The following is a 17,934-nucleotide window of genomic DNA, read 5'->3' as shown; positions in this document are numbered from 1 at the left end:
GGTTTACTCCCCAAATGGCTGCAACAAGCCAGGGGCCAAAATGGACAAAAACCCCATCCAGGTCAGGAGCCATCTTCTACTGCCTCTCCCAGGCACGCTGGCAGGGAGCTAGACTTGAAGTGCAACAGCCAGGATCTAATATGGGATGCCTGCATCTCAAGAGGTGGTTTAATGCCCTGCACCACAAGGTACCCTTACATGATCTTCTGTGAAGACAAAGACTGTAACAGGTGCCACAGCACACTAAACCACCTCCTGCTGTGCCCGCATCCCCTATAGGAGCTGCCTCCGGCTTCACACTGGCCCGCCTCTAGGTGTTGCAGCCATTTGGGGAGTGAATTGGTGGATGGAAGATCTCTTTCTAATTCTACCTTTCAAATAAAAATAAACCTATGGTAATGGAGTACTGGGGTCCGCTATATCCAGATGTGGGGGTATAAGGGAGCATGCATCCCTGCTTCCAGATGAAATATGGACTCCCAGTGAAACCGCTGGACATGTGTAGACAATGGGATGCTGGGCTGTCTGACACTGGCTGTACCAGCAATGTCAGGATACACTTAAATAAGAGACTGGTGGAATTATGATTCCTTACAAAGGACTATACCACTGTAGTAAAATGGGGAAGATCTGTCGGGGGTGGCAGTTTGGGGGAAATCCCAGCCTATACGAAATTGTACCACATAATTAAAAATAAAAATATATTAAAAAATAAATAAATATGTTTTTAAATAAAAAAAAAACCAAATAATTCTAAAAAAAAAAACCACACAACTACCCACATAAGCCCTGCTAGAATAAATGAGTTCAGCAGGGAACAAAACCAAACCAAAACTCAACTGCTTCTCTGTATGTTACTGAGCAATTGGAAAAGGGCAATAAGAAAGCAGCTCTGAGGCAAGCACTGCAGTGTAGCAAGTCAAGCCGCCACTTGCAGTGCCGGCATCCCACAGGGGCACCAGTTCGAATCCCAGCTGCTCTGCTTCTGATCCAGCTCCTTTTTAACACCCTGGGAGAGCAGTGGCGGATGGCCCACGTGCTTGGGTCCCTGCACCCGTGTGGCAGAGCTGCTGCAGCTCCTGGCTCCTGGCTGTGGACTAACCCAGCTCTGGCGAAAGACTCAACCTGGTTCACGAGTGGGAAGGCTCGCTGCTGTTGTAACATTCACACTACCTAAAGGAATTACAAATGGATGCAATTCCTAGAAGGCTGCCAGTGCTGTCAAGGAGGCGAGAACCCGGGCATCCTGGGAGGGCCGCCCCCCAACCTCAGTGTGGGGATCTGAACTGCAGTTCCTCAAACAATGATAGCTAGAACCGCCTCGACCCACGCGCGGGACCCTCTCCCTGCAGCTCAGCCCTCTGAGCCCGGGGCCTGTGGGTGCCCGGGACGGGGGCCAAGCGACCCCCACTTACACCCACCAGCCAAGCCCTTAGTATCTCCGTCCACGCCACCACTGCCCCGCTGCCCCACGCCCCCGGCCCACGCAGGCGCCTCACCTGGCGTGGAAGCTTGTTGAGCGAGCGCAGGTAGTCTTTGTCTAGGATACAGTTTCCCAGTGCGTTCCCAAAGCTCCTGCAGGCGAGGGCACAGTGAGACGGGCTGAGAGCGGCTCTAGGCGCCTAGCAGAGAACACAGGGACCCGACTTTCCATACTTACCTTTAGCTGAGAGAGAGAGAGCGAGAGAGCGAGAGAGCGAGAGAGCGAGAGAGCGAGAGAGCGAGAGAGAGAGAGAGAGAGAGAGAGAGAGAGAGAGAGAACTCCCTTTTGCTGCTCACTCCCCCACGCCGGGAGCTCAGCAGGCAGGAAGCCAGCTCGTACTGCCCCCCAGCAGGCTGCTCAAGGGGCGAACCCATACACTCCAGGATGGGACGGGGGTGTCTGGTCCCATCCTGGTCCCTTGGAGCTTTTGTACAAATTGCCTGTCCAGGGCAACGGGGAGAAGCCAGCGGGGAATGTCCCTGGCGGAGACACAGTGACCGTGGGAGGACCAAGAAACCCCTCCCAGAGCCGCACCGCCACACCGGGGGCAGGTCCTCGTCCCCAGGGCAGTGGCCCACGGGGGCACCCTCCGCTGCTGCCCACGCCTCGGGCTGTGCACGTGGGACTCACACAGCTGGACTGGGGCATGCACATCTGGGCTCTGGCGACTCGGTGTGCTTCAGTGCTAAGGCAGCTGTGGCCCAGGACACCGTCCAACTGCAGAGCTAAGTGAGCCACACTGCAGACACTGCCATCCCAGGAGGCGAGTCCAAGAGGGAGTGAGTGCCCAGCGTCATGCCCCCCACGTCCCCCACCCCACCCCAGGAGCCAGAAGAAGGGGCGGGGACCCGAGGCTGCAGGCCTCTCACAGGAACCCAGACCCACACGTCCTCCCCCAAGCCTGCTCCAGCTGCCCGTGCTTACCTGAGTGCCCGCTTCAGCCCATCGGTCACGGCCTCCTTCCTAGCCTTCTCCAGTGCCAAGGCCTTGGACTTGAGGCCCTCACTAATTCCGTAGCCCACGTCTTCATGATAGGAGCCATCCTGGGGCGGGGGGGTAGAGAAGGCGGTGGGGGGGCAGGCTCTGGTTCCACGGCACCCTCCCCCCCCGCCTCCACAGTGGCACTGGCCCTACATCTCCAGCATCCTGCAGACCCCTGCGGGCCACGAAGGCATCAGGGCCACTCTCCCAGCTCATCCCTCGGCCCCAGCCCGACCATGCAGCATCACTCCAGGGTGCGGAAACCCCTCCCACACCATTCAACGGGCCACCTGAGCTGCGGCAGGTGTGGCCTCCAAGGACCGACAGGCAGTCCTTGCCCAGGTCAGGCCGCACCCGCCTCGGCCTTCAGCCAGAGTGAAGGACCAGGGCGAACTGTCGGTGGTGGACAGAGAATGAACTGTAACGAGTGATGGCCGCGCTGCATCTCGGAATGGAGCTTGAAAATGCTCCAATATGGGATACTGTAACAAGCCTCTTCCCATATGCAGCCATTTCACTTATGTGAACACAGTTTTTCAAGACTTCAGCAAAATACAGCTCAGGGCACCGGCCGCCATCCTGCAGCATCTCTCACGTGCCCCTGGGAGCAGCAGGCAAGGCCTCAAGTGCCCACGTCCCGGCCACCCACATCGGGTCCCTGGACCGAGTTCCTGGCTCCTGCCTTCCACGTGACTTTAGCCATTGCAGACATTTGAGGAGAAAACCAAAAAAAAAAAAAAAAGGGAGCTATTTACATTTCTGTCTTTCCAATAAAATGAATAATCTTTTTAATTTTAAAAACTATATATATGTCAAAACAGAAGTAACTGAATGTTCATAAAAGAAATAGTCAACCATGATACATAATTAAAGACCAACACCACAATCTCATTAAAACTTCCACTGTCCACCTAATTTTATTTTTTATTTTGATTATCAAAATCTCGATGTGTGATGCCGTGTCTGTCCAGTGTAACTGTCTGGCATTGACTGGTGTGTAACAGTAACTGCCATTAATAACGCAAGCCAGAAAAAGTCTCTTCATATTTGTAGCCGTAAGGTCACTGGGAATTCACCCCAAAACTAACTTCCTGTACACGCGTTTGCACACATGTACACGTGCAAGCACAGAAGCCCAATGCAATTAATAAAGCTTTTGGGGGGAGGGTTGTGGGAGGAGCGGGGGAAATCCAAGCACCTATGGAACTGTATCACATAATACAATGTTATTAACAATTAAAAAATAAAGACATAAAAAATAAATAAAAATTTAAAAATTAAAAAATATATATATATTTTTAAAAAATAAATAAATAAAGCTTTTGGCCCCACGTGTACATTAGCATGAAAGCCGGCAGGAGGCAGAATGGAAGCAACTTCAGACAAGGAAGGAACAACGCGAAACTTCTAATGACTGAACACCAGCTTAGTTATGCATTTTTTTTTTCAAATGAATGACTGGATTTAATCCCCTATGGTATTCAGATTCCACTGGCACATTTTTTAATCAGATTTATTTTAAAATATAAAACTTTACAATACGTAAAATGAAAAAAAAAAACACCCTTTGACCTAGTTAACAGAGTGAGGGCTGTAAACTTATAAATGTGAACAGGGATGGACCGGAAGTCCCCCCGGAGCGGATGCAGTGCCCCCCGAGACCCCCAGCCCTTGCAGACAGCGCCCTGCTCACCTTCAGCTGCACCCTCACGAACGCACACACGCCCACGTAGAACTTGCCGTTGTTGAGGTCCACAAAATCTGGGGTTGAGAAAGAGACCGGGCTGAGTTGAGCCTGCTCCCCGGCCCGGCCCGCCTCCCCGCGACCCCCCAGGATCCCCCAGCCACAGAACTCTGGCAGCGGACACAGGACAAGGCCCCAGGGGTGAGGGGCAGCTGGACTCACCCACGTTCTGCTGCGTGACCGAGTGGGCCCAGCCGTTGTAACCAAACATTTCATTGGCCAGGCTGATGACCTTGTGGCCCTCGATGTAGCATACCTAGAAAACAAAGCTTCTTCTTTTTGGGAAAAGGCTATGCTAAATTCCCCATGATCTTTAAATATGAACTCAAATTAACATAATTTATTCTTATCTAGATGCTTTGGCAAGAAGTGCTCTTAAACAGCACAAAGAAACTCCCAGTGGACGAACTGCAAAAATCTTACAGGATGAAGGGGGCGAGGACGCTCACAGCAAAGATACCTTCTCGCACTTCACTCAGTGAACTTGCCAAACTCAGTTTCAAAAAAATATACATAAATCTCAGGTGGACATATTTGACGGAACACCAGAAACATACATTAGAAACAAATGGCAAAGGAAACACTGCTTAAAAATGCAAGAACCCAAACATGATCATTATCCAAGGCTTCTTCCCATGACCATGAAGGCTGGACCCTGGCCCAGCCCCGAGCACCCAGCACCCAGCACCCAGCACACAGCCCCGAGCCCACAGCACCCAGCACACAGCCCCGGGCACCCAGCACACAGCACACAGTACCCAGCACACAGCCCCGAGCACACAGCGCACAGCACACAGTACCCAGCCCACCACACACAGCCCCCAGCCAGAGCCATGAAGGAATCGCAAGACTGACACAGGCCCCCAGCACATGGGCACCCACAGTTTGGGCTCAGACCCCGTCCCTACCTTCTGGCCTCCCCCGGCCATGCGGCTGCTGATGTACTCCGGGCCCAGCCTCTGCCTCAGGGCGCTCTGGATGGCCTGGTACTCCTCCGCTGTGTACTGGCACTGCAGCCCGAGAGGAAAAAGGGGTTAACGTGGCCACCACAGCTGAGACTGGGAGTCCCCAACGACTGATGTGAGGACCCCTTAAGGCCCTACAAAGGTATGGGCACCTCAGTGCTGGGAATTAAATCCACTGGCTCAGGCACTGAACCATCGACGCTCCCTTGCTGGGGACTGAGTCGCACCTCTTCCAGTCCAGCTTCCTGGCAATGCACACCCTGGGGGGCTGCAGGGGACAGCTTAGCTGCCAGCCTGGGACACCCCAAGGGGACTCCTGGCTCCTGGCTTCAGTCTGGCCTGTCCTGTTGGAGGAATCTGGGGGGTGAGATGCAACAGGTGGAAGTCCTATCCTTCTGCCTTTCAAATTAAGTGATTAAAGAAAGCAAGAAGGGCGGGAGGGAGGAAAAGAAAAGGCTTATTTATTTCCTTGTGAGGCAGACAGGGCAAAGGCCTGCCATTCCCTGGCGCATTCACCAAGTGGCCTCCGTGGGCGGGTGTGGGCTGGGCCAAAGCTAAGAGCCTGGAACTCTGTCCATGTCTCCTACGTGGGTGGCAAGGGCCCAAGCGCTTAGGCCATCTTTTCTTTTTCTGTTCAAGATTTTATTTTATTTTTATTGGAAAGGCAGATATACAGAGAGGAGGAGAGACAGAGAGGAAGATCCTCCGTCCGATGATTCACTCCCCAAGTGAGCGCAACAGCCGATCCAAAGCCAGGAGCCTGGAGCCTTTTCCAGGTCTCCCACGTGGGTGCAGCATCCCAAGGCTTTGGGGCCATCCTCAACACTTTTCCCAGACCAAAAGCAAGGAGCTGGATGGGAAGCGGGGCCGCCGGGATTAGAACCAGCGAACATATGGGACCCCAACGCATTCAAGGAGAGGACTTTAACCATTAAGCTATCGCGTTGGGACCTTGGAACATCTTCTGTCGGTCTCCCACATGCGTTTGTCCAGAGCTGGACCAGCAGTGCAGCAGCCAGGACTCCGACAAGCATTCCTAAGGGATGCTCGCATCACAGATGGTGGCTTAGCCCACTGTGCCACAATGCCAGCCCCAATAAACATTTTGTAAAATGAAGAACTCGAAACTAACCAACTTTTTTTTCTAATTTCATTGAAAGACAAAGTTGACAGAGAGAGAGAGAGAGAGAGAGAGAGAGAGAGAGAGAGCGAGCTTCTCCATCTGGCTGGTTTATCCCCGAAATGGTCGCCTTCCACCACGTCCAGACACCGTAGCCAGGAGCTGGATGGGAAGTTGAGCAGCGAGGACCAACATCGCTGTGAAGGTGTGGAGTATTGGGGCTTTAGCACCAGACCCACTCAGAAGCCTCTGAAGTAGGCCTACAGCCCCAGGAACAACGCTAACATCACAGGCTGCAGCTTCCAGAAAACCACACGACAGCCACTCAGGCTGGCAAGTGTGAAGAGCGCCAACAGCATCTCAGGGTTTCTCTCTCTCTCTCGCTTTTATTTATTTTGGGCCCAGAACCATAGCCTAGTGGCTAAACTCCTCACCTTGCATGCCCTGGTATCCCATATGGGTGCCAGTTCATATCGAGGCTGCTCCACTTCCCATCCAGCTCCCTGCCTGTGGTCTGGGAAAGCAGTGGAGGATGGCCCAAAGATTTGGGACCCTGCACTCACGTGGGAGACTGCAAAGAGGCTTCGGGCTCCTGGTTTCGGGTCAGCTCAGCTCTGGCCATTGCAGCCACTTAGGGAGTGACCCAGGTCTTACGACCTTTGTCTCTCCTTCACTATGTAAATCCGACTTTCCAATAAAAATAAATAATCTTTAAATTTTGTTGTTGTTGTTCTTTTTAACTGGAAAGGCATATTTATAAAGAGAAAAAGATCTTCCATCCACTGCTTCACTTCCCAAATGGCCACAAAGGCCAGAGGTCAGGATTTCTGGGGAATATCTCCAACCTCACAAACTCCGACAGGGTCCCCCAGAGCCTGTGACCGCAGCTAGCGTACTGCTGCCTTAGCTGGACCACCACCCTAACAGACCCTCCTTGAGGGGAGGTGTTGTGGGCCAGCAGCCCGGGTGAGCATCGCTTTGAAAGCCGAGCACTCCACTTCCCAGCCAGCCTGGGAAGACGGCCCAAGTGACTGGACCCCTGTACTCCCACGGGAGTCCCGTGTCCTGCTGCAGTCATCTCTCTCTCTCTCTTTCTCTCTCTGTAGCTCTGCCTTTCAAAGACATCCGTCTTGGGGATGGCACTCTAGCAAGCCAAGCCTCCTTCTGTGGTGCCCACACCCCAGATGGGTATCGGGTTTGAGTCCCACCTGCTCCAATTGCAATCCCTTTCCTTGCTAATGCACCTGGACAGGCAGCCGCAGAGGACAGGCCAAGTCCTTGGGCCCCTGCGCCTGCGCACGAGAGCCAGAGAACTGCACGGATCGGTCATGTGGGGAGTAAACTGGCTTCCTCTCTCTCTCTACTCTACCTTACAAAGATACGTATCTTAAAATTACCAAAAAAATAAAAAAGAAAGAAAAAGAAACCTTCTTGAGCACAACTAGGGGGTCATGTCAGGCACTGGGACTGGCAGTTAAGCTACCTGCACCCAGGCAGGCCTCTCGACACACCACATAACATAACTGACCGTGTGGGTTTGAGTCCCAGCTCCACCTCCAGTCCCAGCTCCCCGCTCTCGGGCCTCCTAGGAGACAGCACCGACACCGAAGTACCTGGGCAGCCTCACCCAGGGCAGGAGCCCTGCGCTTTTGGCTGCTGGCCGCATCCTGGTCCAACCTTGACTGTTATGGGCCCGTAGGGAAAGAATCCAAACAGGGGAGTTTGGGTGGAAAACACAGAATTTCCTTTTCCATGCCCACAATTTCTGTATAAAGAACAAGGTACCCGTAGCTTAGGGGACCTCTAAGAAGGAAAAAGGGGTGGCGGGTGAGTGGAGCTCCAGGGAAATTGGAAGACCTCTGCTGCCCAGGGATTTCCGGTGTCCTGTGGAATTGCATTCCATAAGAATGGGCTAGCTCTCCATAATCTAGATGGATTCCCATCAAATGGGACTCCCCTTTAGTCTCCTGGTACCCCAAGGTTCACCACAGATTCCACCAATGACTGCCTCCAAAGCGGAAAGAAAGCAGGTGCTAAGGGCGGGTGCCCCAGCAGGGTGCCCACACACGGCTGCCCCACGCCTGCCTCCCACAGCTGTGATGCTTACCTGGCCAAAGCACAGCACGGAGGGAGAATGGGCGCCTTGTGCTCCAGGTGCGGCGTGCCCAGGCCCAGCCATGGCAACTGCTCAGTCTCTGCAAGGAAAGCAGGATCTCAGAGAAGGCTTGGAGGCTCTGCTCACCCCTGGGTGCGGCACCCACAGGTGGAGCCTGCGGGCTCACTGCACACCCTGGACTCCCCAGGACGGCCCACCACGTGACCCACATGATGTGGCTGCCCTGGTGCGGTGGGCTCGGGGCCTGCCAATCACTGCCAGCTTCTAGCTTCCTGCTACCATTTTCACTGTTGTGGCGATTTTTGCAATGAGAATGTATTATATTTAACCTTGCAGGGAGGGGATCCAATTTACCAAAGCACGAAGGAGAGACACCCAGTTTACCACGCTAGAAGCAGGGGCTTTGGGAAGAGGCAGATCTATCAATTTGCTTGATTGTGGTAATCTTTTCACAATGTCTATACATCAAAAAATCATGCTGTGTACATTTAAAATTGCTTCAATCATCCTTCAGTAAAGTGGGGGAACAGGAATCAACTGAGACCATTATTAAAATTTAAAAAATACAACGACTTCTACAAGACTGAGAAGAAATAGAAGCTGGGCCAACATTGTGCCATGAGTTCAGTCATGGCCTGTAGTACACATGAGCCATGGCTGGAGTCCTGGCTGCTTCATTTCCCTGCCCGCTCCCTGCCCAGTTCCCTGCCAGCTCCCTACCCAGCTCCCTGCCTGCTCCCTGCCAGTTCCCTTCCCTCTCCCTGCCCAGCTCACTGCCAACTCCCAGCCAGCTTCCTGCCTGCTCGCTGCCAGCTCCCTTCCCTCTCCCTGCCCAGCTCCCTGCCCGCTCCCTGGGAGAGCAGTAACACCTCAAGCATGAAGTGTGGGAGCCCCTCTTGCCCACACAGCAGACAGAAAACTCCAGGTTCCCGGTTCCTGCCACCCCTGTCCAGTCTGTGTGGCCATAGGAGGAGCAAATCAGGAGACGGAAGATCTCTCACTCCCTTTCTCCTCCCTCGCCTCTACAAATGCTGGCACTGTTTCTTGAGCCCTCTCCACACAGGGCTCCCTGGCCTGACTTCCACGTGCCAACACTCACACCACATCTGACATGCACGAGCTTTCTTGGGCTCCAGACACTATTCTGTGCCTTTCCATGGCAAACCAGAAATGCCCAAGAACCAATGCCTCTTGGGAGTGGTTCTCAGCTGCTGGAGGAACTGCCATTTAAGTATAGCAGATTTCTTCACTTTCAGTTATCTGCAAGATAGGGACTAGACACACATCTCCCACTCAGTGCTTTACTTCCCAGATGGCCACCACAGCCAGGCCTGGGCCCCAGGAAGGAGCCGACTGGACCTCCCACTTGGGCAGCCAGGACCCAGCTCTGTGAGCCATCACCTGCCAATTCCCAGGGCGCGCATGAGCGGGATGCCAAACTGGGCATCTCACAGACTACCCCAAATTATCAATACAAAATTAGACATTAAGATGCTGAAAAAATGAGAAAGCCATTTGAAAATCTCTAACATGCAAACACACAGCAAGAGATAAAAGAGAAATGTTTTCAAAATAATGTCTCCATTGGCATCACTGGGACACACTGGTTTAGGCACCACCTAAGGGTCCCCATATGGGCAGCAGTTTGAGTCCCAGCTCTACCCCCTTGCAGTTCAGCTCCCTGCTAATACTCCTGGGGCAGCAGCAGATGGCCGACATATGTGAGCCCCTGCACCTAAGCAGGAGACAGGACGAAGCTCCTGTATTGGCTTGGCCCAAGCCTGGCAGTTGCAGTGTTTGGGGAGTGAGCCAGCAGAATGGTGATTCCCTGCTGCCATCTCTCTTTCTCAATTCCTATCTTTCAAACAAAATAAAATCAGGGTTATGCTGTGACATATCTCCATCTTATATGCAAAATACTTCAGTATGTTGAGAGAGTGTTGTGGTACAACAGGCAAAGCCGCAGCCTGAAATACCAACATCTCATATGGACGCTGGCTGAGGTCCCAGCTGTTCCTTTGCCCATCCAGCTCCCTGCTAACGGCCTGGGAAAGCAGTGGAGGATGGCCCAAGTGCTTGGATCCCTGGCTCACATGGGGGACCCAGAAGAAGCTCCTGGCTTCAGGCTTCAGATCAGCCCAGCTGATGGCGGGTCAGGCTGAGCTAAGATGCAGCAACCATGAGTGTGCACAAGACCTGGATGGGATGCAGAAGAAGCCACACTAGATGATTGTATTTGCCGGCACGAACCGGGACTGGTGGCAGGCCTGACAGGGTTATTGGGGGTGTCCTCAACTACAGCTTCCACTGGGTCACTTGAGAGTTGGGTCTGGGGTGGAACTGACCACACAGCTGCACTCACTGGAATGTGCATTGGCTGGTACAGGTCACAGACCAAACCTGACCCTGCACTAGCTGGCACAAACAACAATCAAGTCTGAGGTCACCCCCGGTAGGGTTTCTTGAGGAACTCCCCAACCAAATCACTGGACTCAGATCCTGGTCACAGTGACAAATCACAGGATATTTTTTATCTGACTTTGAAGTGTGTTTGGACTATGCCTTCTCAGTTGGCTCTGATGCCTGTGCAGTGGACAGCATGCCCAGATACACAGGGGGGACATAACAGCCAGCAGAGGATGCCAAGTCTCCCATCAGAGGATGGAAAGCAGAACAGATTGAACAACTGTCTTGGCCAAGCTTTGCAGCATGTTCCTGGGTCTGTGAATGCACTAAGGTAGACTTGGTCAACCAGTAGACCTTGCAAAGATTTTCTCAACCCTGGAGCAATGAAACCAACACGTCACAACTCCCAAAACTACAAGTAACACCCTTAGAACACTCTTGTCTGCATTGGACTGCTCCCAGTTCCGAGGTGCTGATGCAGTTTGGCAGAGAGAGTCCTCCTCCCCTCCCCCTACTCTGCAGATATCGGAGTAAAAGGAAAAAATTGGAAACCTTTGTCCCACCCTCCCTCCTCCATACTTCGACCTTCCCCACTCTAATGAGCGGCCCACATGGGCATGCATCAGTCTTAACTATGTAAGCAATATTAAACATAAATAAAATAATAAATATCAAAAAATGATAAATTTGTCAAATCAAAATATAAAACTCAGGACAACTCTAAGAAAATGAATAGGCAACCACACACACACAAAAAAAGCTATAAAAGGAATTACAGCAACTCAGTGTTAAATGACAACCCACTCCGCAGTGGGCAGAAGAGGTGGGCTCTTAGCCCAAGGGCTAAGACATCCCTGTTCAAGGGCCTGCGTTTGATTTCTGGCTCTGCTCTCGACTGGAGCTGCTTTGAAATGCAGACCCCAAGAGGGAGCAGGTGACGGTCCAAGCACCTGGGTTCCTGTAAAGCACATGGGTGGAGCGCCCAGTCCCCAGCCCCAGCCCAGACATCTGGAGAGTGAGTCGGGGGATACGAGCTGTGCCTCTAGTTTGGTTTGGTTTTGTGTTTTGTTTGTTTTTTTAATGAAGCGAGTAAAAGATCTGACCAAACTCGTTAGAAAGGAACATACACAAGTGTCAACAAGAGCATTAGCAATCAGGGACTAAGATGAAAACCCTACCGACATAACACTCAACCAGAAAGACTCAAAATAAAAGTGACACCACCAGAGCTACCCAGGACATGAACAACTGGAAACCTCTAACACTGCTGGCAGGACAGAAGTGACAAACCCACTCGGCTGTGGGCCTGGAGTTGTGGTGCAGCTGGTCAAGTGACCATGTAGGGTCCTGGCTGCTGCACTTCTAATCAGGCCCCTGATCCACGTGCCTGGGAAAGAGCAGCAGAAGATGGCCCCCGGTGTCTGGGCCCTGCCATCCATGTGGGAGACTACGATGGAATTCCAGGCCCCTGGCCTGGCCAAGCCTCAGCCATAATAGCCATTTGGGGAATGAACAGCAGAAGAAAGATCTCAATCTCTCTCTCTACTTCTCTTTCTCCCTCTCTCTCTGCCTCCTCTGACACTCTGCCTTTCAAATAACTAAATGGATCTTAAAAAAAAATGCACTCAGCTGTTAACACAGGCTATCCCTCAAGAAAAGAGGAAAGGCCAGGCCAGCATTGTGACACACTGAGTTAGGCTGCCACCTACAGGGCCAATATCCTATCTGGGTGCCAATTCAAGTCCCAGCAGCTCCACTTCGGATCCAACTCCCTGCTAACGCACTGGGTAAAGCGGCAGAGATGGCCTCTACATACAGAGACCTGAGAGAAGCTTCTGGCTTTGACACGGCCCATTGTGGCCCTGAGGAGAGCAAACCAGCGGATGGTCTCTCCTCCATGCATCCTGACTTCCAAATTAAAATAAATTGGGGCTAGTGCCAAGGCTCAGCAGACTAAGCCATCACCTTTAAACACCAGCATCCCATACAGGCATGGGCTCGTCCTGGCTGCTCCACTTCCCATCCAGCTCCCTATTTCTGGCTTGGGAAACCAGTCTAGGGTGCCCAAAACCTTGGGACCCTGGACCTGCACGGGAGACCCAGAAGAGGCTCCTGGTTTCAGATCAGCTCAGCTCTGGCCATTGAGGCCATATGAGGAGTGTACCAACGGATGGAAGATCTTTTTGTGTCTCCCTCTCTCTGTAAATCTGCCTTTCAAGTGAAAATTAATTAATCTTTTAAAAAGTAAATAAATAAATCGGGGCTGTTGCTATGGCATAGCAGGCTAAGCTTCCACCTACAGTGCTGGCATCCCATATGGGATAAATCTTAAAAGTTAAGTTTAAAAAAAAAGAGGAAAAGTGACTCCAAAAACAAACTAGGCTATTCTTAAATCTACTGGCTCAGTCATTCAGTAGCTATGAGAAATCCCACAGAGCATTCATGTCTCCTACCCAGGAGCGTGGGCCGTCCTCTGCTGCTTACCCAGACGAGCAGGAAGCTGCAGCAGAGTGAAGCAGCCAGGACTCTGTAGGATGCCGGCACTGCAGCCAACACCCCCCACCCCGCCACCTGGTCTCTTCTATTTTAGTCTGTAAAGATCTCTCTACCTGAGTTACGGAGATGGAGAACATAAAAACTAAGAGATCTTCCATCCACCGGCTCACTCCCCAAATGGTCACAACAGCCAGGAGCTTCTTACAAGTCTCTCGCATGGGTGCAGGAGCTCAAGGACTTGGGCCACCCTCCACTGTTTCCCTAGGCCATTAGTAAGGAGCTGGATGGGAAGCGGAGCAGCCGGCACACAAACAAGCGCCCATATGCAAGGACTGGCCCATGGAGCCATCCCACCGGCCCCAGGAATTAGTTCGACATATCTGTGCCTCCCACAGGAACGAACCCTCAGAGGGCTGATGTATCAACGACCAACAGTTAAAAGGGAAACGCAAAATGGTGTACCCACCCAAAGGATTTTCTTAGTCATAAACCAATCCAGTGCTGATAAATGCTACACGATGGATGCATGCATGCTGAAAACACTATAGTAAGGCAAATAATCCCAATACTGCATGAGGACCACGGAAATGCTCATGGAAGTGGCTTAACAGGCTAATCGCCTGCTACTGTCAGCATTCCATATGGGCACCAGATCAAGTCCAACGTGCTCCACTTCCCATCCAGTCCCCTGCTTATGACCTGGGAAAGCAGTAGAGGATGGTCCAAGGCCTTGGGTCTCTGCACCTGCATGAGAAGACGCTCCTGGATCCTGGCTTCGGATTGGCTCAGCAATGGCCATTGTGGCCATTTGAGGAGTCAACCAGTGGGCAAAGGATCTTTCTCTGTAACCCATTCTCTTTATAAATCTTACTTTTAAATAAAAAATTTAAAAAAAATTTAAATAAGGTTATGGTAAAATAGAAATAAAATAAGTGTTTGAAGCAAAAACATTTTAAAATCCATGGATAAAGAGTCTTGTAAAAGTTCATGGAAAACCATATCATGAAAAACCATAGATGAACTTCAAAACTTCTCTTTGAATTCCATTTTCCTAAGAACTTTCTAAAAATCTTCCCAGATGACAGCACTTCTATGAACTAGTGGGAAAGAGAAGAGCTCGCAGACAGGAAGTAGAGGGAAGTGACAGGTGCGGGCTCATTGGAGTCTCTTCTTGGGGTGATGACAGCATTCTGGCTGGGATGAGCCCGTGACGGTGGGACCACAAGTTTACAAACACCCCCAGCGACCACCAGCGGGGCGCACCTTAAAAAGCTGAGTCCGTCGGTGCCTGAATTGCACAGAGGCCAGTGCGCGGTCTCCCGCTGAGCCGGGCCCTCGCCAGCACTACAGAACGACCCCCGGCCGCCAGAGCCCCTCCGGACACGTTCAACGCCGCAGCCAGCGTCCCCTGGGACTCGGGGCGCCCCCGCGCCCCCGCGCCCCCAACACCTCCAGCCGGAACTCCGGCCGGCCGCCGCCCCCTCCCCACTTACGCGCCTCCGGCCGCGCGCGGGGCACGCAGGGAGCCTCCCTCACGTCAGCGTCGCGAGCTTAGGGCGAGGCTGCGCAGGGGAAGCTGGGAAGGAAGTGCAGCGGCATCCTGGGAAGAAGGTCAAACCTGCTCAAGGCCGGCTTCGGGGAGGGATCTGAGAAAGGAGACGCCGCAAATCAACGGGTTGAGGGGGGAGCCGCAAAGCAGCGCGCCGGGAGACGTAAAGCCGCGCGGGAGCTCGGCGGCGCACCCCGCTGGCCTGGCCACCTTCCTTCCCGCCCCCTCTAGGGCTGCGCGTCCCTCGGAGGCCTCGTGCGACCCTGTCCCGGCACCCGTGGGAGCGGAGGCGGGATGTCGGGCAGCAAGACAGAAACGGTTAAAGGGAAAGCTTATTAGGGATTCGCGGATTCCGCTCCGGACCGGCACAGCCAACTAAAGCGGCTTGGACACTGGTGTCCGTCCCTTCCGCGTTGCGAACGCGAGGGGGACCCGCAGAGGGTGACTGTGGTGGCGGGGAACGTCCCCTGGGATCGGGATGACGAGGACACATCCTGTTAGCAATGCTCCAAGAATGGCCTTTCTCGGTTGACTCATCACCACCGACCGCCTCGGCGGGAGCGAGGTCTGGGAGTGCGCAGTGCTTCCCCACTGTGGCTCGGGCTCTGGGCACCAGGACTCCGGCTCCCGCCCGATGCCCACGCACGGGTGGCAGGCACACCACGGGAGACTCAGACAGCTGTGCTGGGGCCGGCTATGAACCGTGCAAATGGCCATGGAAGACGCCGGTGAAACGCTGAACACACATACATAAGACGATGTAAAAAGCAGGCAGGGGAAAGATGCTGCCAAGGATGAAGTTGAAAAGACAATAAAGAAAAAGGTGGACAGGTGCAGCTACCTACACAGCACTCTGTCGTTCTGTTGGGGACCAGCGTTGTAAGCATGGCAGCTGGAGCTGCTGATGGCCTGGGGAAAGCAGGGGAGGGTGGTGTGTTTAAAGCCCCTGCACCCCACAGGAGCGTTCTTGCCTCCTGGCGGTAGGCTGAGCTAGGACTGGCCAGTGGGGCCATCTCAGAAGTGAGCCAACAGATGAACAGTCTCTTTCTGTCTCTCCCTACTTCTAACTTACAAAAAAATTTTTGAATTGATGAATTCTATTTTTGAAGCTTCTAAGTAAAACAAAAAATTAACTGCATATGATAGTGACACAAATAAAACAGATTGCACACAAAAAAGGAGAAGCATGATGGGTAGATATTTCACAAACCTTGAGGGACTGGCCATGGCTATAAGCCTCTGTTGGGTGGTTGACAGTATTCTGTCTGGGTGCCAGTTTGTGTCCTGACTGCTCCACTTCCAACCCAGCTCCCTCCTTATGGCCTGGGAAGGCAGCTGAAGATGTCCCAAATCTTTAGACCCCTGCATTCATGTGGGAGACCTAGAAAAAACTTTCAACTCCTGGCTTCAGATCAGCCCAGGTCCACCACTGTGGCCATTTGGGAAGTGAAGCAGCTAGATGAAACCTCTGGAACTCAGCCTTTCATTTTCCTATCTAGAATGTCACCACAGTGTGAGGAGGAATGAGTCCTGTTTTTAAAGTCGGAGAGGAGGGCCATCAAGACACCAGTGTTAGGGTACACAGGATAAGCCTTCACCTGCTATGCTGGCCCACCATTCAAGTCCCAGCTCCCTGCTAATGTGCCTGGGAAGGCAGCAGGGGCCCCAAGTGCCACCCCCAAGGGAGACTCAGAAGAAGATCCTAAAATCAATCAGTAGGATTTTAAAACATAGGAAAGAAGTGCCCGACTCTGGCATGGCCCAGCCCTGGTTGGTGTCGTTATTTGGGGAGTAATCCTGTAACAGATCTCAGTCTCTGTAGCTCTGCTTTCAAGTAAATTTTAAAATCTTGAAAAATAAATAAATTTCATATATAGCTATTTGAACAGGTGTAAAGTGATAGCTTCTTTTCAGTTTTTAAAGATCTATTTTTTAATTTATCTGAACAGCAGAGGGGGAGTCAGAGAGAGAGCCCTCATCTGCTAGTTGACTCCCTACTTGGCTGCTCGGGCCAGGGCTGGAAGGAGCCGAAGGCAGGAGGCTAAACCTCCAGGTCTCCCACAGGAATGGAAGAGACCCTCATAACGGGCTCATCCTTCAGTGATCTGCCAGGTGTGTGAGCAGGGAGCTGGCTCCGAAATGGAGCAGCTGGGATGGGAACCAGCACCCGTGTGTATGCCAGCCTCACAGGGGAATGGCTGACCCGCTACAACACGGGCCCCTGCAGGTCGCTCTGTTCGCTTGTTTTGCCATGCAGAATCTCTTAGGCTTGACACAATCCCACTTGTCTTTTTTCGTTTTTATTGGTTGTGCTTTTGATGTCACCTCAAAGAAACGGCCTCAACCAATGTCATGAAGTTTTCTGCATTTTTGTTTCAATTTTATAGGTTCAGATTTTGCATGAATCCACCGTGCATTCCTTTTTGGTTGTGGCATAAGTGTAAAAGCTCATTCATTTTGCATTGGAATAGCCCAACGCCATTTTTTAAAAACACTGTCTTTCCCCGCTGTGTAAGGCTGGCCCTCTTGTCAGTAATGCCCGGTGGGTTTACTTCCGTTTTCTCCAAGTGCACGCCTTCATGCCAGTGCTGCGCAGTTTGAGTAGGTTGGTAATGCTTTCCGAAACCTGTGCCTGCTTGCTTTTTCATTTTTTTAAAGGATGTATTATTTTTATTTGAAAGGCAGTGCTATATAGAGAGAGAGACAGAGAAAGCTCTTTCATCCCCTGGCTCACTCCCCATACGGGTGCAACGACCAAAGCTGAGCTGGTCAGAAGTCAGGAGCCAAGAGTCTCTGCTTGGTTTCTCACGTGGGTGCAGGGAGCCCAGCCTTCTTTGCTTTCCCATTTCATTGCTAGGTCAGCCTTCATTGCCTTCCCAGACCATAAGCAGCAGGCTGGATCAGAAGTGAGGCATCTGAGATTCAAACGTGTGCATGTGTGGGATGTCTAGCCTAGACTCTGCACTAACCCCAGTGCTTTCTTAACACTAATAAAATTTTAATAGGTTTTTTTTTTTCAGAAACAATAGCAGGCATACCCGAAGACATTTAAAGCCTGGATAGGGGCCTGGCAC

At 52.2% G+C, this 17,934-nt stretch overlaps 1 protein-coding gene across 1 annotated transcript in view; it reads right to left on the bottom strand.

Moving 5' to 3' along the window:
* RAD52 (RAD52 homolog, DNA repair protein) overlaps positions 1-17,934 on the bottom strand; it is a 45,206-nt gene that overhangs the window by 3,887 nt on the left and 23,385 nt on the right. The window contains exons 3-8 of the mRNA XM_040972196.1: positions 8,401-8,488; positions 5,117-5,218; positions 4,371-4,464; positions 4,158-4,225; positions 2,408-2,526; positions 1,500-1,575 (exon numbers count right to left, since the gene is read on the bottom strand). Coding sequence (XP_040828130.1) covers positions 1,500-1,575; positions 2,408-2,526; positions 4,158-4,225; positions 4,371-4,464; positions 5,117-5,218; positions 8,401-8,472 — 531 coding nt within the window. The 5' untranslated portion in view covers positions 8,473-8,488. The remainder of the gene's footprint in view (positions 1-1,499; positions 1,576-2,407; positions 2,527-4,157; positions 4,226-4,370; positions 4,465-5,116; positions 5,219-8,400; positions 8,489-17,934) is intronic.

This window comes from Ochotona curzoniae, unplaced genomic scaffold (assembly GCF_017591425.1).
Source record: "Ochotona curzoniae isolate NIBS_2020 unplaced genomic scaffold, NIBS_Ocur_1.0 contig_2235, whole genome shotgun sequence".
NCBI lineage: Eukaryota > Metazoa > Chordata > Mammalia > Lagomorpha > Ochotonidae > Ochotona > Ochotona curzoniae.
This window is presented reverse-complemented; position numbering and strand designations above follow the sequence as displayed.